Source organism: Grammomys surdaster, unplaced genomic scaffold (genome assembly GCF_004785775.1).
Source record: "Grammomys surdaster isolate TR1022 unplaced genomic scaffold, NIH_TR_1.0 263, whole genome shotgun sequence".
NCBI classification, from domain to species: Eukaryota; Metazoa; Chordata; class Mammalia; order Rodentia; family Muridae; genus Grammomys; species Grammomys surdaster.
Genome location: NW_021604704.1, coordinates 370133 through 394828, shown reverse-complemented (window position 1 = coordinate 394828; position 24696 = coordinate 370133). Strand labels below are relative to the sequence as shown.

At 37.6% G+C, this 24696-nt stretch overlaps 1 protein-coding gene across 1 annotated transcript in view; it reads right to left on the bottom strand.

Annotated features, from left to right (window-relative positions):
* The window catches only part of Efhc2 (EF-hand domain containing 2), a 172513-nt gene that overhangs the window by 125723 nt on the left and 22094 nt on the right, over positions 1-24696 (bottom strand). Inside the window, exon 3 of the mRNA XM_028776029.1 lies at positions 21819-22007. Coding sequence (XP_028631862.1) covers positions 21819-22007 — 189 coding nt within the window. The remainder of the gene's footprint in view (positions 1-21818; positions 22008-24696) is intronic.

The following is a 24696-nucleotide window of genomic DNA, read 5'->3' as shown; positions in this document are numbered from 1 at the left end:
TAGAGGCTGATGTGGAAGTCAGGAAGTGCATGCTGATAAGAGCCTGATATGGATATCTCCTCAGAGGTCTTCAAGAGTCTGACATACTCAGAGGCAGATGCTCACAACTAGCCATTGAACTGATCATGGGGTTCTCAATAGAGGAGTTAGAGTGAAGACTGAAGGAGAGCTGAAAGGATTTGTGGCACCATGAGGAGAGCAACAATACCAACCAACCACAGCTCCCAGGGTCTAAACCAACAGCCTGGGAGCACTTAGGGAGGGATCCAGCGCTTCAGTTGAATATGTAAGAGTGGAGGGCCCTGCTAGGCATAGGTGGAAGAAGAGAACCTTGACCGAATGAAGACTGGATGCCCCAGGGGGTGGGAATTTTGAGGGTGGGGAGGTGGGAGTGGGGGGGTAGATAGAGGTTACATCCACAGAGAAGAAGGAGGAGGGGTGAGGGGATTGGGGGTTCCTGGGTGGGTGGGGGATGGGGTAAGGGGACAACATAGGAAATGTAAATAAAACATCCAATAAAAAAAAGAAAAAAAAACAAAAAAATTAATTAATTAAAATTAAAAAAAAAAAGACTGAGACAGTTGAGAGGAGACTTAGCCAAATCTCTTGGGCTAGCACAAAAGCTCTACTTACACTTGCTCAGTGGAGGATGCAAAAATTATTATTGGGGTTTGAGAAAATGCACTGATTGTATAAGAAAGCCAGTGAAATGGCAAAGTCGGAAAAGATGCTTATGGCCAAACCTGATGACCTAAGTTGGAATCCTGAGACCCACATGGTAAAAGGAGAGAACCCCCTCCCACAAGTTGTCCCCTGACCTCCATACGTGTACACATACCCACAAATAAGTTTTAAAATAATAAATTTTATTTAAACAAACAAATGCATTTTTAAATGATAGTATGGGGGAGTGCTATATCTAAAAGTATCAAAAACAAACATCACAAAGTGGATCTTCGAAAGGGACAGAAGATCAAGAAAGACACAGGTAACAACGGAAACAATATGCAATGTTCCAGGAGCATGAATGTGTTCTGTAACTGGGTTACAAATTCAAGTCATCCTGTGCACCTAATGGCTGAGTGGAACCAGGCAACAGAATTGACCAGACTAGAAAGGTAAAAAGGACTGAAAGATCCCTGGGCCATGCAAAGGAAGTTAAAGGATTCTACAGTTACCTGTAGCAGATTATGTAACAGGAAAAGAGAATCAGGTTGACAGTAGAGATATGTCTGTGAGGAGGCTAGTCTTGGTTGAAATACAGTGGAGTGGTGGCAGCAGTCAGAGAAAGACTAATAAACGAGAACTTTCAGAGGAAGTCAAGAGAGGACAAAAGTCAACTGGTAGCTAACAGGTAATAGTGATTGTACTATGTTTAAACATGAGCCTTATGCACTGAGTTAGCACTCTGATAGGAAGTCAAGCCAGTGTAGTTGAGTCTCACTATTGTATTAGTGTCTCAGCCAAATGGTCTGACAACTAACAGCAGTGGGAAAAGATGTCTTATCTTTCCTTAGACTGCTGAAAAGCAAAACCTAAAAGGTGATCCAATTGATGTTCCACATATATACCCCACAAAAGACCTTTCCTATCTTCTAAATATTACTTTATGTGTATAAATGCTTTACCTACATTCATGTATGTGTACCATATTGATGCCTGGTACCCATAGAGAGCAGGAAGAGGCTGTGGGTCCCTTGGAACTGGAGTTAGAAGCAGTTGTAAGTACCTGGTGTGGATGCCAAGAACTAAATCCTGGCCTTCTACAGGAACACCTTAACTGCTACTATCAGGCCATCTCTCCAGCCCCTTACCCTCTTTTCTGATTCAAGCCTCATCACCATGTTTCTTTCTATATTTTCCAATCCTAAAATTATGAATGAACATGTTCATGGTTTGTGCTGTTGCCAGAAAGTCCATTATCCTGCTGTGAAGATCATGGGGGATACTTTTGCTGCAGATTCACTGCTGAAAGGGAAGGACATAGAAGGCCCCTCTACCCTCCCCCCAAAGCAACAGCATAGACAGGAATCCACCGAAGAGAACTCTGAAAAAGTGTGACAGAGGTGCTGAAGGGTAGCCCTACACATTGATGGGTTCTGAAGGGTCCAAGAGGAGAAGGAGTCAATTCTATTTAAGGAGCAGGCCAGTAAGAGTTTGACTATGCTCCAGTGAATATAGACAACACAAATTGGGCTTTTCCCCCTTATTTTTGTTTTTACTTCGGGGGGGGGTGGTTATAAGGAGGGCTGGACAGGAAAGGACTATGGAAATGAGTATGATCAAGGTACAAGATGTGAAAGTCCCAGAGAATCAATAAATATGTTTTAAAGAAAATCTCAACTGAAAAACTCAGAGGAACCCCTAAGGAATGGAGAAGAGGACAAAGTGAAATGAGAAGGGCAAATTTCCTGCACAGGTAATATATAGTAAAGAGAAAGCTGAGAACACACAGTAGTGTCCCCATTACATATCAGTGAGAAGCAAAGCTTTAATAAAGGTCAATTCAACTAGAATGGAACATATAGGGGTTTTACCTATTTTTGAAACATAAATGCCAAAGTAACTGCCCTGTAAAGTCAGGTAAAATCACCTGTAAAATCACCGAGTAGAAGCAACTGTAGAAAAATTAATCCCCTTAGAAAATATTTTGTGGCAAGAGCAGAAAGGAGAAACCAGGATGGGTTGCAAAAGAAATAGCATTATGATTAAACAAAACAGCTATATTAATTTGCCTTAAGCTAGACAAATGACCGTGGTATGAAATCTGTACAAGTTCTGCACACTCAGAGTGTTAGCATGGCTGTCAGTCTGATTGCTCTTAATTTAGAATAATGAAAACAGGTATGTAGGTGTTGACATTCTTCCTAAAAGACATTAAGTAATTGTTAAAACAAAATAAAACATCATAAACCCTCCTGCTTAAATACTAGAAGATTTAATAAACTATCTGTAATAACCTGAGTCAAAATAGTACATAGAAGAATAATTGGGAACAGTACCATGTGGATGGCTTAATGGCTTCTTGGTAGAACACAATGATATTAGTGGCACAATCTGTAGACTTGTTTTGTTATATGTTGTAATTGATTTCAAAGGAAAATATCCTGCAACATGGGTGATAGCCTGGGCAGTGTCTACTTTATGCTCCCTAGGAACACTGACCTTCTAACCCTGTAAGGAAACAAAGCAAGCCTGAGACAAAGGATGGAAATTAATTCTCCATGACTACTAGCATGGGCTGGATGTTTGATAACCATTATCCATTTGATGTTCAAAGAAACTCTAAGGTAAATTCTGTCATTTGCAATGAATAGATGAGGAAACAAAACAACAGAGATTTAAAATGTGGCCAAGATGGTAAATCTAGATTCCAAGCCTCACTCTGGCTGACTTAGAGTCAAGAAAGATAAAGTTTCCAAAGGATCAACTCCAACCCCCAAGCACTGGATGTGGAGTTAATTTCTGATAATGCTCCACTGCAGGAGACATATGCACCCAAGCTCCAAATCTGGAAGTAAAACAAAAGGCAATGACTCTGATAATATTATTGATAGTGATGATGGTAATAATGTTCTCCAAAAAAGCAGCCAGCCACTCCAAATCTCCAAACAGGAAAACATATTAGGGAAAAAGGAAGAAAGTTAAATAGGATTTTCATGGTTAGGAGATGGAAAGAGATGCAAATAAATGTTAATAGAGTGAAGAGAGAGAGAGAGAGAGAGAGAGAGAGAGAGAGAGAGAGAGAGAGAGAGAGACTACTAAATGAGAAAAGAAAATAGGAACATGGCCAGAGGTAAGAGGGACAAAGAAATGAAAACCACAGGACAAAAAGACAAAACGCAAAAATAACAAGAACAAAAACCAAGGAAATGGAGCCACATGGAAGAAAAAAACAAAAATTAATATTTCTGGGTACCTTTAAATAATGTGCAGTCATTTTCTAGAATGAACAGCTTTACTCATTCATTTCTTTGTATTTTTGATAAAAGGTTTACAAAAGTGATGCATGGCTTTATCCACCCTTAAAGGAAACTAGGAAGGGGTCCATGAAGGATGGGAATGAAGGCTTACAGCATGGATGAGGAAGGTAATACATGGTATGCAAGTAGAAGGAAGAAAAGTAGGGGTAAGAGAATGCACAGCAGAAAAGAAAAACAGAATTGTAGAAGAGAATGGGGGTGTATAGCAATCAAAATTAAATATGCAGAATAAGGCAACAAAAATAAACTTTCTATGGAATACTCATTACCAAAAAATACTTTTTGTCACACAGAATAACACAATGAATGTCCTACTCAAAACAGGTATTTTTTGTTTTTATTTAAAAATGTTTTCAGACAGTATATTTGGATCTTATTTTTCCCCACCCTCGACTCCTCTTATTCATGTTTTCTCCCCCCCTCTCAAAATGAAAACCCCAAAGGAACAAATATTGAAACAACAATGAAAATGAGACAATGCCCAAACAAGGTAAATAAAAGAGCATAATTAAAATAAATGGAAAGATATGGACAGTTTAAACTTCTTCAAATGCTTCAAAGAACCTCTGAAGGAGATAGGAGCATCAATGTATTTGGGGGAAACATAATTACATGTTTAAAAATTGGGCTATCAATTCAGAAGACTAAAACCCACAGTAAAGACACTCAGAAATCTTTCATGGTAGACTATCATGTGAATTTGTTATATTTGATTTTTATACATCATCATATTATCAAATACATTATATTATCAAATTTATATTTCACAACTTACATAAGTCTGACTCCAGATTCCATTTATGTGAAATGCAAGAACAGACAAAAGTAAGCTATAGTGAAGGAATTCAGAAAAATTTGGAGGAGGGGAATGGGGATATGGCTCAACAGCTAAGAGCACTGCTTGTGTGCAGATGTTAGATAATAGCATATATATTAGATGGCTCACAACAACTTCTAACTCCAACTCCAGGGCATCCAATGTCCTCTTCTGCCCTCCACAGGCACCTGCACTCATATGCACATACCTACACATAGATACATAATTAAAAATAATAAAGATAAATCTTTGGGCTGGAGAAATAGCTAAACAGTTAAGGGTACTGGCTGCTACTCCAGAGGGTCCAAGTTCAATTCCCAGCATCTACCTGGTAACTCATAATCATCTGAAACTCCACTTTCATGGGTTCTAATACCTGGGCCTCTGTGGGTACCAGGCATATAAGCAGTACAAAGATACACATAGTACAAGCAAAACATCCATACACATAAAAAACAAAATGATGAACTAAAGAGGTGACTTGGTAGTTAAGAACATTTGTTGCTCTTGCAGAGGATCCGTGTTTGTTTTCTAGCACCCACATAGTGGCTCAAAACCATGTGTAATGCCAGTTCCAGGGGAATGGGTGCCTTCTGACCTCTGTAGAAACAAGGTATAAACATGTTATCTATAAGTAAATGCTGGGAAAACACATAAAATATATAAATCTAAAAGAGGAAAACTGAAAAGTTGTAAAATGAGTAAATTCTTTTAAATGGAGAAAGACTAAGTGAAGAGGACATGAGAACTATTGAAAGAAATTGAGGTGTCTTGATTTCTTATTATGGTTAAATAAAATGTCACTGTTACGGAAATCTGAAGAAAGGGCACATTCACTGTACCATTTTGTTTTGCTTTTTTTCATGAGTCCAATATTACTTCAAAATTATTTTTAAAATCAGGAATATGGTTCACATAAAATTCACAGTATTTGTACTATTTCCCACTATTAGTATTCAAATAGAAAGTCAAAATCTTCAATAATTTTAAATGTTTAAAATAAACCTTTGGCTGGTTTAAAATCAGAAGTGGAAAATATAGAAGTAACCATAACTTCTATATATTACAACCACAGAGCAAAATATACATTAGCCTGAAGTTTATTTCAACAAATGGCAGGGTTTTATATTTTTAAAAAGTCCACACACACAGTGGATAACCATTTGAGAAGTAGCAGGGGTCAGGGGTGGTGATCTCCCAGACAAGGAGGCAAGTCTCAAGAGGACCCAACCCTACCCACTTTGACATTTGGCTTCCAACCTCCAGAACTGTGAAGAAAATACAGTTTGGTTTTGTTGGTTTTTTTTAAGATTTATTTATTTATTTTATGTATTTGAGTGTTCTGTCTGCATGTACACCTGCATGGTAGAAGAGGGCATCAGAACTCATTAGAGATGATTACAAGCCACAATGTGGTTGTTGGAAATTGAACTCAGGATTTCTGGACGAGAAGATAGTGCTCTTAACCTCTGAGCTATCTCTTCAACCCCTGAGAAAATACACTCTGTTTTTAAGTCACCAAGTACATAGTATTTTTTTTTTGTGGGACAAACCCATATATTAAGCTGTCATTTTTAAAAAAAAATTATCATTCCATTCATTTATATCTCAAATGATATCCCACTTCCCAGTTATGCCTCCACAAGCTCCCCATCCCACAACCTCCCTCTCTTCCCTCCCCTTTGCCTCCATGAGGGTGTGCCCCCAAGTACCCACAGTATCCCACCCCACCCCTCCAGCATCCCCAGGACCAAGGGCTTCCCCTCCCATTGATGTCAGACAAGTCAATCCTCTGCTACATATGCAGCTGGCATCATGAGTCCCTCCATGTGTACTCTTTAGTTGGTGGTCTAGTCCCTGGGAGCTCTGGATGGTTTGGCCAGCTGATGTTCTTCCTATGGGGTTACAATCTCCCTCTGCTTCTCCAGTCCTTCCACCGTTAAGCTGTCATTTATATACCATAAAATTTACTCCCTACAATTACAATGGTCAGTCAGTGACTTTTTATAAATTTATAGTGCTATATAATGATTCACATGATCTAGTTTAGGATAATCTAGTTTAGAACATTCCTATCACCCTTGAAATGTTTCCCCCTGCATGCCCCAAACAAGGTCTGATTTGCTTTTTCTTATGTATTTTCTTTTCTAGAATTTCATGTAGGTGGAACCGTACACTATGAAGACTTCTATATCTGGTTCCTTTTAGTTAGTATGCTTTTATGGGTTCACTTATGTCTTGGCATTCTTCAGGAGTTTATATTGCCGAATAATTTTGTTAATCCATTTTAAGTGAATAGATTTTTGTGTTATTGCCTGGTTTAGCTATTGTAAATCATGCAGTTGTAAAAGTCCCTAAGTGGGGGCTGCAGAAATGATTAGGTCTTTGAAGTACTTGCTGAGCAAGCATGAGGACCTGAGTTCATCCCCCAGAACCCACATAAAATAGCTAAACATGGAGGACATTTATCATTCCAAGGCTGGACAACTGATGCCAGGAAAATCCCTTGAGCTCACTGGCAAGCCAGTCTAGATGAGTAGGTGAACTCCAGGTTCCAGTGAGAGACCCTGCTTCAAAAAAATGTGGCTGGATTTTGAGGAATGATGTCAGAGGCCCCCACATGCACATGCACACGTGCACATTCACTTATACAGACATATGTACTCCTGCATATATACACATGCACATACACAAAATTTTATAAAAATTCACACGCAAAAAAAATATGGAGGGGTGAAGAGAAATGGCTCTTCAGTTAAAAGTACTTGCTGCTCTTGCAGAGTGTCGGGCTGTAGAAGGACGTCTTGGGTTGACATGGGCCTGGAACCCGGAGACTGCAGGTGTTTGGCCACGTCCCCAGAACCCAGGGCCCTGAAACCTGGTCTGATCTCTATTTAAGCTATACCATCAGTCACGCTGCAGGAAAAGCCTCCTGGACAGGTGCGCTGCTGTCGGGGGCCGCTCCTCCACTGCTGTCTGCCACCACGCCCCCACAGGCTGCTTCTGCTCCGGCCTGCAGGTTGCTGTCGCGCTAGCCATAGCCGCCGCCCGCCGCCCACGCGTGAGTTTTTTCCCACAGCAGAGGATCTGGTTTTAGTTTTCAGTACCAACATGAGGGCTCATGACCATCTGTAATTAATTCCAGAAGGTCTAAGTCCCTCTTCTGGCCATTGAGAGTGCATGGAATGCACATGGTTATCATATACATAAAATAAATCTTTTTAAAATAAAAATAAAATGCATATGTGTGTTTTGGCATATGAGTTTCAATTTTAGTTTGATAGGTATGTAGGAGTGAAGTGATTTGGTCACATCGTAAGTATATGTCTATTTTAAAAGCTACCAAACTGTCTTTTAAAGTGGTGGTATCACACCAGGAGTGTATTGTCATTCTTCTTAAATTATAGCCATTCTAATAGGGATATGCTGATAGGTACTAATATTTCAGCTTAAAAGCACTTAAAAGGACTTTAGGCTAATGAGAATAAGCTATGACCTGTTGTTTAAAAACAAAACAAAAAAAAACCTGAAACTAAAGACACAGCTTAGTGATTAAGAGCTTAGTTGTACTGCTCTTCCAGAAGATTCAAGTTTGGTTTTTACAGCACCACTTCAGGCTGTAAGCCATCTGTAAGCTCAAGGGGAATCTGACACACTCTTCTGGCCCCTGTATGGGGAACTGAAGCCACACACACAGCACTCCCACAAACAATTAAAAATAAAAATAACCTTTTTAAAAAAGCATATACATATCGTAATAAAAATAAATTTTCTTTCTTTTTTTTTCTGAGCACAGACCTATGGTAAAGGTTTTAACATTTTGTCAAGGAATCAATTTCTAGGTTATAAAGAAAAGAGGGAAACTCTTCTTTGGTAAAATACTCATTTATTAATCTCATTCTTTTAATTCCAAAAAGAATTATTCTAGTTTTCAGAATACTTTTTAATTAAATGACTTCTGAATTTCAAAAGAAGATTAAAGAAACCCACATTGCATAATGAAATTGGAAACTCATTTTAACATAAATTTAAAGACTGTAATTATGTGCTTTACTCTTAATGATAAATGTGGAATGAATAGTTGAGAATTTGGGATATCACATGTTTGACTTCAGACAGGCCTTTTGATTTCTTCTCTAAAGCTAAATAGCTAAAGATTTATATAATTGTGAGTAAAACATGGGAATTAGATGGCAATATACTGCAATTACACTGTTATAATTATACATATTGGTCTCCTATAAAATCTTTCTAACAGCAATCAGATAATTTAAAAATTACATAAACCTATGGAAAAGATTCCATTTGCAATTCGAGGTGCAGCTTAAAGGTATAGTACCTGACAATTTTCAAGGTATAACTGTCTTTTAATTTGATACACTGATTATATTTTACAATATACCTAAATTGACTTTAGAGAAAATTCCTGCAATCTGTATTTATGCATTGTTCTTTGTTAATTGTGTGGAACTTTGATGTAGTTAACTAGTCCTAAATCCCCCTGCAGAAGAATTTGGAAGTTTGACTGGTACTGGACTAGAAAAGAAAATCAGCCCCCAAGGCCTGCTTACCTAATACTGCCAGCTGGCCTGGTGTTACCCTGGGGATCAAAAATAATTTTAATCAACAACACCAGACAGGGCCAACCTGTAACTATGATGGATAAAGAAATACCAAGACAACTCCATAATCATGTATGAAACACAGACAAAATAAATGATATCCTAGACCCCCCAAAAATGTCAAACTCCCCATTTTCTGGTTCACAGCAGTTTTTCTCCCAGTTACAACAATAGCCTCTCTCTAGTCTGATCTCTCTGTCAAAGAGATATGTTAACATGTGCTCAATCATGAAAGTACTCCAGCTTCCTGATAATATCTAATCCAAAACAACTCTTCTTTTCAATAAGCCCTCCCCAACAGCCCCTGCACAAACTCCAATCTTACTTATGTCTTTTCTAATGCCTGCTAAGAAAGGAATAAGAAACTAACTTGCTTACTTTTTAAGTTAGGGGCTCAGTGAACGAAGTGACGATCATATACAACACCCTGAGTTCTATCTCTAGCATAAAACACCAGGCATGGTGGCACACACTGGCGACAGAAACAGGGATCATTGAGGTTTTGATGGCCAGTCAGCCAAACCTACTTATTGAATTCCAGATGCTAGTGAGAAACTGTTTCAAAAACCAAGGTAGACAGTTCCTGAGGAACCATACCCAAGGTTGACCCCTGACTTTTACACATGTGCTCTCGTGTGTGTGTGTGAACACACATACACATACACAAACCTATTCAAGCACATGAATACAAAGAAAATCAAGGTGACCCAAGAGACTGAATTTTTTTTATATTGTTCAAAGTAGAAAGATTCATAAAATACTATGTAATTAGCTCACTATAAACTCAAATTAATTAATTAACTAATTAACTCAATTAATTAATTAACTCAATTAAAGGTCAATTAATGGGAAGTAATTAAAATTCTAATTCAGTGGTCAGTAGTTTTAACTATAATTATGTTTTAATAAATAGAAATAAATGAAATAGTACTTTTAAATCCATGTATATAAGATCAACCTTTATCCTGGTACCTTCTATAATAAAATCATTTATGAAATAGCAAATAAATTATGCTAACTAGCTGCCATTGCAAAAAGAAAAGAAATGAGAACATAATTGTATAGTCAATGTAAATGGTGCTTAACATCCAGATAAAAGTCATATAAAAGCATTTAGTCATCTACACATTTCTAAATATTTTGACTTTTTATAAAAGCAGCTAACCATAGGATTATATATATTAATATCCAACTACAACATATCACACATTGCTAAAACCTACACACATTGGTTAATACTGATATAATTAAAACCCTAGGCCCTGTTCTAGCATGAACACATGTCTAGAGGGCCAGAGTGCATGAAATCAAGGCAGCCGATGCCCCAAGAGGTAGTGTGACTAAGCTACAAGCACACAGATAGTTAATGGTCCATGACACTAGGACCACTGCTTCGAACACTCAATCTCAGATCCTAGCACTTCTTATGAATGTATGATTACTTATTTACATATTTACTACAATTATTTCTGCTTCTTCTTAATGAAGGTACTGAGGTGATAGCTGGGAACCATTAAGAGTGAACGACGCATTTTGTGGTTTGAGAAACATTTTTTTTTGTTTGTTTTTGTTTCTAGTACTGGGAATTGAATCTAGGGTCTCACTTATGTTAAAAAAATGTTCTACTATATACCTAACCCTGTTTTTTGATTGGTTGGTTGGTTGGTTGGTTGGTTGGTTGGTTGTTGTTTCTTGCTTTCTTTCCTTTTTTTTTCTTTTTCTTTTTTCATTTTGAGACAGGGTCTCAGGAACTTGCCCAAGCTGGTTTTGAACTTACTCTATTTTCCAGGCAGGTCTTGAACTTATTGTTTTCCTGCCTTAGCCATCTGAGTGGCTGACACTGCATGCCCTAGCCAACAAGCTTAGCTCTTTTCATGTTCTGTGTTGCAACCTGACTTTGAACTTGGCATATGATGGCCTTCTTTTCCTTAGCTAAAATCAATGACATCAATAGCCTTTTCAGAGGGGGGAAGTATCAAGCAAAATTGTTTTAGCTATTTGCATCAATTGTCCCAGTACTAAGGGTTTTAAAACAAATGGCTTTCTCAACAGAAGCATGGCTGGCATTTTAGGTAAAGTGATTCTGTGCTGTACAGGGTTTCCTGCTTCACATGCATTTTGGCACCTAGACAGTCATTAGTAGCAGACCTCTTAGTAACTACTAGCCCACAAATTAGGCAGTTTGAAACTTCAAAATTAATGTAAAAATTCTTGATGAACAAATATAGAAATGCTAAAAATGAAGAAAAAAATCAACACTACTAAGCTTTTAACTTCAGGTTCAGTGTGGATCACATGACACAATTATTGATCCTACCATTATTTAATAAGTTATTTTGTTAATCATGACATTTTTGCATTAATTCTTAAATACATTATAGCAAATATTATCCAGAATAATTGCTTAACTTGGGGATCAACCTACATGGAGAACTCAAAACAAGTACCTCTCTCAACTTATTCTAGTATAACCTTACTCTTTATGCTTTGTGGTGAATCAGAATACCTCCACCACATTTCCAAATGCTTGTATAGGTTGAGAACTTCTGAACTAGGGTCTGATTTTTCTCACTTAAGTGTAGAGAAAGTCAGTCTAGGATTGACGTGGTATCTCTATGATATCAAAATGGATGTAGGGTCAATTTATTTCTACCATAGTCAAAGAGTGGCTACTAGAGTCGACGAATTATGCAGTAATTACAAACAAGAAAATGGTGAAAATAGGAAAATCATACCACCTGAGCCTGATTTTTTTCACTATAAAAACAATAATGGTCCCAAAAGCCCATCCAATAAACCTTAACACATATGTCATTAGCAAGAAGTAATATGCACCACTGACTGGATGAAATGAGTGGCACAAAGAGCCATAGCTATAAGAAACAAGGAACACAGCTATACGGTAAACAATTTTAAATAGTCACATTTTCAGCCTGGATAAAGCTGATATTCCACCTGTAAAATAATCAAGTGCGTATGAATGAAGGGTGACTGGCAATATGTATTCACAGCAGGGACCATGTAGGATAACACATACTGACTCTTTTTAGTGACTGCAAGTAGAACTTTACTGGTCAGGTGATGATCTATCTAACCAGAGTATTTTGATGGTCACCTTTAGAATCACAGATAAAACTGTAATGTTATCCTAAGCTGGGACAGACAAAAGAGGACCCTGAAACAGAGGTTCTCTGTTGTGGGGCATGTGGACCATCGCACCAGAGGAACCAGCACAGAACTGGTGAGGTGGAGCAATCCCATAAATCTCAAACTTGAGACCAGCAGGAGTAGAGCTAACTCCCTCCTTGTTTCCATGCTTGCCTCAGAGCACATAACTAGGCAATACCCAACCAGGTGGATATATGTAGTCAGTCACTTACTCAGCACCTGGAATGCTACATGCTAATGAGGCATCTCAGTAGCCTTATCCTTCAGCTAACAACCTTTCCCCTCCCTGGATATTCTCACGTCCTTCCCTCCAAAACTTAAAACCTTTGGTTCATCCCAAATGAAGTAGATGTCTTGCAAACCCATTCCCAGTAAAGAAATACAAACAAGGTAAGATTATGTCAGAGAGCTGTTTCATTAAAGATAGTCAGAGAAGGCCTTTGCTTATTTAAATAGGCTGTAACACTAAGATTCTAGTTGAGATTTAGACTTGCTGTCTATTATAATGCTAAGTGTGGGCCTCCAAGACCTGGAGTCTGCACATAGACCTCATGACCCTGTTCCCACATTATTTCTAATTAGTAAATAAAGATACCAACAGCCAATATCTGGGCAGAAGAGACAAAGGTGGAGTTTAACTTTCCCAGCCTTGGAGTCTGAGGGGAGCTTCGAGGAGGAGGAGAAGGTGAAGGAAGAGAGAGAAGCCACCATGGGTTAGGTGAGTCATGAAAACATGGCCCTGAGGGCTGGCCAGTTGGCGTTAAGAGCAGCCCAGATGAAACATAGTGAGTAATAACACGGGGTTATGGATAGGAAAGTAGACTCTAATAGCACAGAGGGTAGATATGTGCTCATCTCTTGTGCTGTTTAAGGCTTATTGTAAATATAAAGGCTGTGTGTGTGTGATTTATCAGGGAACTAGATGGTCAAAAGCTGGGTAGAAACCCCAGTTTGGGATTACAATTTTTTACAACACATTGGCACCTCAAAGTCTGGCAAAAAATAAAAAAAATAATAATTTCAGATTCCTGGATGGAAAACATATTCTGTCCATTTAAGATAGAAAACACAGAGAATTAGTTTCTTAGCCACACAGTTTTTCCCCAAGATGCTCGGGGTTTGGGACTAGGAAATATACGGATTTGGCACACATGATTCTGAGATTCATGGGGTAATCTAAGACACAGCTGTGCCCCCAAACCAAACAACACCCCAAGCAGCAGGCTCAGACTTCAGCCTGAGGAAGACCTCAAATGCTGCTCTATGCTGCCTTAGAGATGCAGCTTAATTACATAGATGCTGTACAATGAAGCAGACAAAGTCCTGCTGCTCAGAAGGCAGAATGCAAGGCTGCGTGACTCTTGCAATCAAAAAATTATAGAAAATAAAATGAATTAACATGGCAACACTACCTTAAGCACATGACACATATATGTTGGCCTGAGAATAGGCTTATACAGTAAATAGAAGGGATCTAAAATGAAGTTAAATATAGAAAAGGATATTAATTCAATTTATATAAAGAGGAAGGGAATATATCTTTATCCAGAAATATTAATTTCCAAAGAAGAAATAAATAAATAGAAGTTGATATATATGTTTTTAAGAATAGAAGGGAGATATAAATACAAATTGATGTAAATGTGCCTTAGTCAGGTTTCTATTCCTGCACAAACATCATGACCAAGAAGCAAGTTGCGGAGGAAAGGGTTTATTCAGCTTACACTTCCACACTGCTGTTCATCACCAAAGGAAGTCAGGACTGGAACTCAAGCAGGTCAGGAAGCAGGAGCTGATGCAGATGACATGGAGGGATGTTACTTACTGGCTTGCTTCCTCTGGATTGCTCAGCTTGCTTTCTTATAGAACCCAAGACTACCAGCTCAGGGATGGCACCACTTACAATGAGCCCTCCCACCCTTGATCACTAATTGAGAAAATGCCTTACAGCTGGATCTCATGGAGGCATTTCCTCAAGGGAGGCTCCTTTCTCTGTGATAACTCCAGTTTGTGTCAAGTTGACATACAAAACAAGCCAGTAAAAAATGTTTTTTTAAAAAAATGTTTTAATAATACATGGTTGAATGAATAAAACCAGGCCTTTGATCTCAATACTTAGGAGACAAAGCTAAAGACAGGTTTCTTGTGAGCTTGAAGTCAACCTAATCTACAAACTAATCCAAGTCAGCTTGAGCTATACAGAGAAACCCTATCTTAATAAATAATAATAATAATAATAATAATTTTAATTGGTTTTGTTTTAATTATTAAAATGAAGATGGTTATAAGTTCAGTGGTTATAATGGTATAACAAATCCTCTATTTCAGAGATAAAAGTAGAGCAGACCTAAATAAAAAAGAGGCTGCTAAATTGAATCAATCTATACTTTTGATGACTTCCAGTTATAGAACCAAGGATATGCTATTTGGGGAGAGGGGCTCTGTATTTGTGTAAACAGGAAAGGGAAAAAAGGGACTTTGGACTCCTTCCAAAGTAATAAGGATCAGATTTGATAGAGAAAGACCCCCTGAAGATCTTGGCTGCAAACAAGAATGAAAAAAATCAAGAGGACCAAACAGGTCAGGTAACATGATTTGTTGATCCCTCTACATGGGAACAACTTTAAAACTGACTGAGACATAAAAATGTCTCCAGCCAGAAGTTCAGCTATACATAGCAAATGTATCTTGTTGGCTACAGAGTCCTCAAAATTCATCATGCCATCCTTTCATGGGGCATGAATAAAGAATTATATTATAATTTGTTTATTGGTCAAACTACCTGGTTAAAAAGACAGTTGTCTTTCACCTACTCACAAAAAGAGAAAAAAAATCATCCTTAACTGATCTGTGCATTGCACATTCCATTCAGATATCATTAAAGAACTAAATATTGGTTGTAAGTTTATATATTGCAGAATGAAATACCAAGAGTGCAGCCTTGACAAGATTCACTTTAGGGGATGCGGAAATGACCTGCTGTTCCAACTCCCTGCCTGATCCTGCTTCAACTTATGCTGTTTCCAGAGACTTGTTTCAAGAACAGCTTCAGAAATGGTGGCTAATCACCAATGATCTTGGTTCATCCAGCCTTTCAGACTGTTGCAGTAAGGACTTCAGTTGAGCCCTGAACTTTCTTAGACCATAAAGACTGGACAGCAAATAATACCAGCTAGCTTTATTTTGACTTTACCATTTTTAAATTTCCTTTTGGGCCCCAAACAGGAATTCTTCACCCCAATTCAGCAGGAAGCAATTATGAGAAGACCATCTTCCCAATCCCTTAAGTTGAGATGGATGGCTTTGGTCATTTTATGAATTATAGATATGTTGTAATTTTAAGAGATAACTTACAAATAATACTTTTGGACAGAGAGGAAAGTGAATATACATCTTAGACTCAGGGATTTCTATCATTCCTTTTCTCTTCGCTACCCTTCTTTCTTTCTTAGGTGAAGGGAAGGGGGTTGAAAAGAAAAAAGGGGATATACTAATATGATAAGAAATTAGACAAATGTGGATAGATATTAAATATACTTGTAAACAAAAGCATTTTATAGCTATTATCTTACACTGGTAGAGATATTCATATTTCGGTGCAGAATTGAAGTTATATTTTCTTGCATTGGTACAGAATTTATATATTGATACTGGCTTAAGGTTCCATTGGTATAAATATTTGTATATTGATACAAACTTTTAAGTTAATTTTATTATTCTTAGATAGATATTGTGCCAATACTACTGATTTAATAATGTAAGGCTCAGACCCAGTCCTTTTAATAGCTGCTATTACAAACTGTTTAGAATAATTAAGTAATGCAAGTTAATAGATAGTCAAAATCATGGTCATATTAGATTCTTATTTAGTTAATTACAATAAAATGTTTTCAAGGTTATTAAAATAGCAAATAGCTAAAAATAATCAATGTTTAAAAATTCAGTTATACCATAGATAGATAGATAGATAGATAGATAGATAGATAGATAGATGGTCTTCACATTCATCAGAGAGCCACAGAATATGGCATTTAAGGATTCTTCATTATCAAAAGATCTTTGGACCACAAGACAGATCTGCTTCTGATAGTACCCCATTCCACTGCAAAGAAGGTGATAAGTATCAATACCTCCATGTGGAGTTACTTTGATTGTGGCACAGTAGCCACTGGGCATGAAATGCCCTAATTTTATCTGCAGTTATAAGGAATATTGGGGACTCTCCAGGCAGTCAGCTGTCCCTGCCAATTGTTTCAATTTTGGAAGCTGCCTTCCTGCACTTCCTACAAATTCAAATATTTATTCCTTCTCAAATCCCTGACAGGGTTGAAGACTACATACAGTCTCAAATTAAACTTTTGTGTTTAGCATTAAAGAAGGTGTTCTATATTTAAGATGTTTTTCAGATGGTAATACAAGTTAAAATCAAAGATGTGTAGCCCAGGCTGGCCTCCAACTTCTGGTCCTCCTGCCTCTGCCTCCTTCAGCAAATCCTACTGGTGTGGGCCACCACAACCAGTTCCAGTCTTGTTAATGAAAAAAAAGGTGGGGGGAGAGGTTGAGAGCCTTTGGGGTTGCTTGGCAAGAATCTGACATGGGCCAAGGACAAGGAAGTAGGCTTCAGGCAGGAATCTGACGTTAGGCTAGAACAAAGAAGTAATTTCAGGTAGGAATCTAAATATTAGGCTACAACAAAGAAGTAATTTCAGACAAGAATCTAAACTTTAGGCTAGAACAAGAAAGTAGGCTTCAGACATTAAAATGACCTTGGGCTAGGACAGGAATGTAGGCTCAGATACTTTAGTCATTCTGATAAGCCCTTAGGAACAGTGATCAAGGGAGTATTCACAGAATTGTGTTTAACACCTTGCTTGTTCTTTGACTATTTGTGTTTATTGTCTTGCTTGTTCGTTGACTATTTGCATCTATTGTATTGCTAGACCCTCAACCTAGAACTGACCTTAATACATGCACGTAATTAAAATGGTATAAAAGCAAAAAGGAGGAGTGGGATGGGATAGGGGTTTCTAGGGAGGGGAAATGGGGAAAGGGGATGATATCTGAAATGTAAATAAATAAAATATCCAATAAAAATTTTGAAAAAAAAGAAAAACAAAAGAAAATCAAATCAAAGATGATTGAGGTATAGAATTATAAACTCATTAAGTTAGAATAGATGAGAAAATACTTTATCTAAATTGGCAAATATAATGAACTGGACATTATAAATATATATTATACCTTGTACTTTTCATAATTATTATAATTGTATTCAATTTATATCTGAGAGAAAAGGAGCCTTTTATTGGACTAAAAAGGAGAATTTTTGAGGTTTGGTCTTGTCTATTTTAATGCTAGGTATGAGCCCCCAAGACCTGGAATCTTCATGTAGACCTGTGACCCTTCCCCTCCAACCCCCAAATTATTTCAGATGTCAACAGCCAATAGTTGGGCAGAAAGACATAGGTGGGGTTTAGGTTTCCCCGGCTTGGGGGTTAGAGGATAAGGAGAAGAGGGTAGAAGAGGAAAGAGAAGCCACCATCAGTTAGGTGAGCCATAAAACGGTAGCCTTGAGGGCTGGCCACTTGGAGCAGCCCAGATGAAACATAGTAAGTAATAATTCAGGGTTATCGATAGGAAAGTAGAGTCTAATAGCATAGAGGGTAGATACGTGCTCAACTCTTGTGCCGTTTAAGGCTTATTGTAAATATAAAGGTTTTGTGTGTGTCTTTTATTGGAGAACTAAATGATCAAAGGCTGGGTAGAAACCCCAGTTTGGAATTACATATTTTTTACAGCATTCTCAGAGAAGGCTCCACTTTACCCACTCCTGGCCTGGCAGGCAGCAGCATATGACTCTTGGAAAGAAAAAGCATACTATGGACCCCACCCATTTTGGATTTGTCCTGTCCTCTCTGAGCAAGTGTAACAGTGGTGTCCAGACATCTCATCAGTAGAGGTGGAACCTGGAACCACTCTGCCCTGTGCTCTCTAAGCTGGTATACCAGCAGCAACTGGATACCTCAAGAGGAGAGGCAGAACTGGTACAACATCTTGAGAGGAATTTTTAAGGATGGGATAAAAGCACCAAAGGAAGGTGAAATAAGCCAAGCAAGCATGCATTCACAGAGCAGGTTGAACACTCACCTAACAACACAAGGAAGCCTAGAACATTCCATATAATTGGCTTACCTTGAGGGAATGAAGCAGAACCCCTTGGCTTTGATTAATCTTGTCAGATCCTAGGGAAGGGCTGGGGTGTGTCTGGGTGCTTCAACTTCTATCAGCATGGGCAATCCTCCAGAGAGGATTTAGGTATGGAAAAACTGTTACTGCAGCTATGGGCTGGGAACACACTTCCTAATGTGGACCTGGGTGGGCATCAATAACATTTACTTGAATTTATTTGAATATGGCCTCCAAAGTAGTGAAGGCATTCACTTCTACTTTGTATTACTTGAGAGTATTACCTTACATATATTCCTGGGGTTAAGAGCTATTTGAAAAGCTGATAACATGTTAAAAGTGTCTCATTTTAAGAAAACAAATTCTTAACAGATGTTGACTTGTTTTGCTGAGCCATTAATGGAGGAAGCACTTTATGATTTGCTCTGGGTATTAACCAGGATCTGCTGGGACGCTCACAATCTTGTCAGGGCACATTAATATCGCATTGTCTTAGGATCTCATTTAAAGCTCAATGAATATTTAATTGTTGTTGACCAACAAAATAAACAAAAGAATTATGTTGCATTTAGTCAGATCTGAAATGAGCAAGCTCTTCATTTACTCATGCAGTCTGAGACTACTATAATTTTACTTTCATGAAATATTCTAAATAATTTTATAAGTACTTACAGAAGGGAAAAATTTTTTCAAAAGCATATATTAAATATTGAGAAAAATATGAAATAAAGAGAATTTTCAAAGTTACATGCAAGAGAACAAATGGTGCAGGCTATATTACTCTTTTAATGTTGGATTAAAAATATTGTCAACAAACTCCTTTTTTCTTAAAAAGTAAAAATAGAATCTTTTCTTTGGCACTTAGAAATTAAATATTCTATAAGATGCAGAATTGCAGGAACCCAAGCATAATTGCTCCAAGTCAGTCAGCCCAGAAATTGTTTTTGAGCTTTAAGTCTACCACAGAACCAGACATGGAAAAAAATTTTAAAGAAATATTGGCCCATGTTGAAAACCAAGCTGCTTTCCCAGGAAAGAAGCCTCCCTGTGGTCTGTTACATCTCTTACAAGTATCAAAACTGGGCTTCAAATAACGTGAGTTTTAACTGATATATAATATCACAGATGATATGGGAATGTGTCACTTCTACCATATTTCAGAACATTTTGATTAGAATCAAAGTATTGCCAAATGATCCATGTTAAAACATACTAAAAAATAATCACTTGAAAAATTGAGCATATTGTGATTTGAATTCTTTATCTAGTCCTGAATTCTTTTCAATTTACAGGGAGGGACTAAAATAATATAACAAGTTCATTTTAGAAAACAAAGCATGAAACTGTGATTCAGGATTGTTGTAAACATGGTATAGCTATATGATGCCCTATAAAAAATAACTGCTCGCGTTGGGTTTCTTTCCTTTAATCTTTGTCCCTGCTATAGATACTAAAATGCTGATCAATGGCAGAGTGCTTGCCAAACAAGTTTGAGAACATGAGTTCAGTCTCCATCATTAGAGTGGGAGAGAGAAAAATAGATGAAAAGACACAAACTGTATTCCCCATTTATTAAACTATTGGTTGTATCTCTGTGTATATTCTCTGCAAACATGAACATTACAAATTCATAAGCCAGGTGTAATGGTGCACAGATGTAATCTATGCCTCAGAAGACAGAGACAGAAGGATCAGTACTCCAAGGCCAGCCTTTCCATATAAATGAGTTTGAGGCCTTGACTAATAATGGTACATCTTCCTTTTACTTTAAAAATTCTTATCACCTCACACTATAGTAGTTAGGGATGGAGAACTTAATTTCGTGTGCAACAAAGGAAACATTTTTTTCAATTCCTGTTTAATGCCTCATTTAGAACATACAAGATTAGTTAATGGTAAAAGTGCCATGGTGACCTGACTCTTCGATACTCCTGTCTAGAGAAAGACATGAGATGAAGGTTGATAAGCACTAATTGGGAAAGATAAGTATTTGATACCCTACAACAAAAGTGCCTCTTCAGAAACAATAGAGCAAAGATAATTTTTCTTTGTTTAGGATACCTTTGCTCTTGAATTATTTTTTGACCAAGGCTAGGCAGGGAGTGGCCTTGTCTAAAGGATACAAAACTAAAGTTGGATAGAAAGAATAAATTCTGGAGATATATCACATGACACAGCAACTACAGATAATAGTAATGCATTATATACTTACCAAGAAAGTAGATTTTAAGTATTCTTAACTGGGCATGGTGACTCACATCTCTGATCCAGCACTTTGGAAGCAAAGGCAGCCCAGCTTGGCCTACGTGGTGTTTGAGATGAACCTAGTGTATATGGTTAGCTCTAGGCCAGTCAGGGCTACATTGTGATACTCTGTCTTTAAAAACAAAATACACTAACTAAAACTTCTTACCACAGAAAAGCATGAAGTAATACACATGTTAATTTCCTTGAGTTAGCTATTCCACAATGTGTACATATTTCAAAAACACATGTTGTACATCCTAAATGTACAGTCATCCCTTGGTATCTGCAGGGAATTTGTTCCAGAGATACACAAGGATGTTGGAGTCATTTATATATATAAATGTTATTTATTAAATGTTATTTAGTTATTTATATAAATAAATGATGTATGTATAAAACCTCCACAAAGCCTCTTATATTCTAACACATCTCTGAACAACCGATGATACCTAGTGGAATGTAATCCTATGTAATTAGTTGCCAAAGGAGATTGTTTAGAGAATGACACCAAACAAAAAGGTCCATATACACTCAACATAGATGTACCCCATTCTAAATATTTTGGATTGCAAGTTGGTTGAATCCATATCTATGGATCCCGCTGACACAGAGGGCCAACTGTGCACATTTTTATTTGTCAACTTAAAAAACCTGAAAAAATATTATGCACGAAGGCTACATGTATAAAAACCAAAAATGAAAACAACCTTAAATATACATGTTGAAGATGCTATTTTCTCACATCTACATGTAAAACTTGAAATTTGAATGTTTCTCCAATGTCATATGACTTACCTGCTTATCAAAAGCAACCCAGGATGGTGCATCGGGTCCATCTCCTTTGGGAAATACACTGTGTTTAGGCTTTATCTTTTGCCCAGGTAGCAGATCTCCACCTATTCCAGGCTTATCCTCGCTCACCAGCATCCTGACATTGTTGCAAAAGCCCCAATGTTGAGACCTATGAAATTTCTCCTTTCCTATCTGTGAGTACAAAAGACAGTAATAGTAAATAAAAATGGCCAAAGTTACTCTTTTTGATTTTTCTTACACTACTTTTCCAACATAAATAGATTTTCCCATGAAAAAAAATGTATGTGAAGTATCAAGTAACTATGGGCAATCTCTATCCATAAAGTTGTGCCATATTTTAAATTCAGTTTATTTTAATTAATTTAAAACTTTGTAAAGCAGAAAGAATAAAGCTAATATTCAATGCTATTTGTAATATTTCAGAATGATTACTGTAAGTGGAGATTTAGAACATTGGTTTGCTAATTGGACTATTTTACTTATTTGCAAAAAATGAAAAACAGAAAAAAAACTTAATTACTTCAGAGAAGAAAGCCACTGCTTTTCACAGAAGCCTAACTAAAAATTACATTTACCAAAACAGAAAACAAAATCTTTTTCTCATCATCATTAATATAAAGGAAAATTCTTCACAGCTGACATTCCCCTAATTGTGAAACCTTGGCTTCCACCAGATTTTAGTGATGTGGACAGAGAGAAGACACATGTAATGCCAAGAGTTGATAAAGATGAATCAGGGGTTGGAGGATGAAGTAAATCAGGCAGAGAAGAGATAGGAAGCTATTCCCAGCAAGGCGATGAGTACATTTCTGAGTGTGAGGACCAATCGATAGGAACAGTTGGGGAAGTCTCATAAAAAAGAAGCCAAGTTCAAGTTTGAAAGACAGGTGCACTGGAATAGACTATCTAAGGAGGTCTGCAATGTGGAAAGCCATATACTGAAATACCTTGATAGTCTCTTTCAGCAAGCTGCCAGAATAGTCAATGAACCAGGCCATATTCTTGGTAATATACTATGAAGATTAAGTCATAGTCAGCCTCTCATCCCCTAAAGAGCTTTCCTAATGGTTCATACATGTCTGCATGGATCCTGGTTTCTACAATCCAAAAGCCCTTGCCATTGTTAGAAGGCTTCACTTGTTGACTTGACTCACATTACTTCACAAAGTGTTCACATGTATCCTCCCCTTTGGTCAGATCATTTTCTCAGTTTGTAAGGCACCTTGGTGCCCATTCAGAGTCATGCCCCTGGTCAGGTTGTACATAAAGCCCACTTTCCTCAAGAGTCAAGTAATGCCCTACCACGTTGTCATCTTTTCTATAAATACCATGTGAGCACCCACTTGGTGCCAAGTTATATAGACTCCATGGATATGGATTTGGGCAAATCTCACCTATCTGTCATAGACTAGAAGCCAGTCATACCCTTAGATTTAGCAATAGCTTCTTAGATATGACATCAAAAGGATTCAGGGAGCGGAGATGAGAGGAGGACAGTGTAAGGGGGGACCAAAAAGGGGGGGGGTTCAGTAATTGGAATGTAAAGTAAATAAATTAATACATAAATTAATTTATTAAAAAGATTATTTGTATGAAAGTTTCAAGGAATAAAACTATATTATTAAAATTATTTTAAAATTTAAAAAATCCCTGCACAAAAACATTGAGGTCCTATTTCCAAGTATGATGGCAGAGACTTCCATTCTATCTTCTCCTTTCTATGAAGGGAGAGTAAAGTCTCAGTTTGATAGCATAACACTGACTTAATTTTGGGCTTCTGACATATTTCTCTAACCAGAATAACAAAAAGTAGGCCTTAGACTTATAGCATCCAATGTAAAGACACCATTTTGATTTACCCTTTTTTCTTACTATCATCTTCAACTTTTACAAAGTGAATCCAGTTTCCACTTTAAATGTTTAGTTTTACTGGGATTCAACTGACAGAGTGTTATTAATTATATAATAGATTTGTTGGACTGTAGATGCTTTGTTTTTAATCCTGAAGGTGACTTGTATAATGGCAACATTTGGCAATCCCTGACTCCCTGAGGCAAATGCCACAGATATAAGTTGAAGAAACTAAGAAAAGCTGGGCATGGTAAGTCACATATGTAATCCCAGCATTTGCGAGACAGCAGTTTGAGACTAGCCTGAGCTACATGGCAACTTCCAGATCAATCTAGGCTGCAAAGTGAGACCATGACATAATAAAGAACTCAAAAGCAGGACAAGAACTTGGGTTGAGGAAACAGTGAATGACCTTAGCAGCACTGTAACTCTCAGAAGCTGTGTCCTGTCATGCACATGTTGGCATAACAAAGGTGCTAGGAAACAGAATGAGGATGCTGAAAAGACCTTTCACAGAAGATGGTAAAACAGCGACTGCAACTAGTTAGCAGTTTCTACACTCAGACTCTAACTGCCTCTCCTCAAATTATGGGTTCATTTGTGTCTCTGGTGTAAGAGAAACAGTTTTCACTTCCCTGTGGATTCCTGTGAAGAGATACCTAAAGATACTCAAGTGTTAGACATCACAGACAGGCAAAGCCTTGGATGACCAAGAATCTTCCTTCTGGCACAGTCTTCACACCCTCCCACCTGCCACTTTCAAGCATACCAAATAACAACCTGCCCTCACCAACAGTACTTTCTCCCACAATTCACTCCTGTACTTTAGATTTCCATGCTATCTTACCTCCCTGTTTGACCTTACCTTGTCAGACACCACATAAATCTAGCCTTTCACGGGGCGATGGAGAACTACTGAACACATGAGGTTAAGATCATAAATAGTGGCTGGTGATAAGACGTGGGGGTGTGGGAGTAAAGCTGCTTGCCATCAAACCTGAGAATTTGA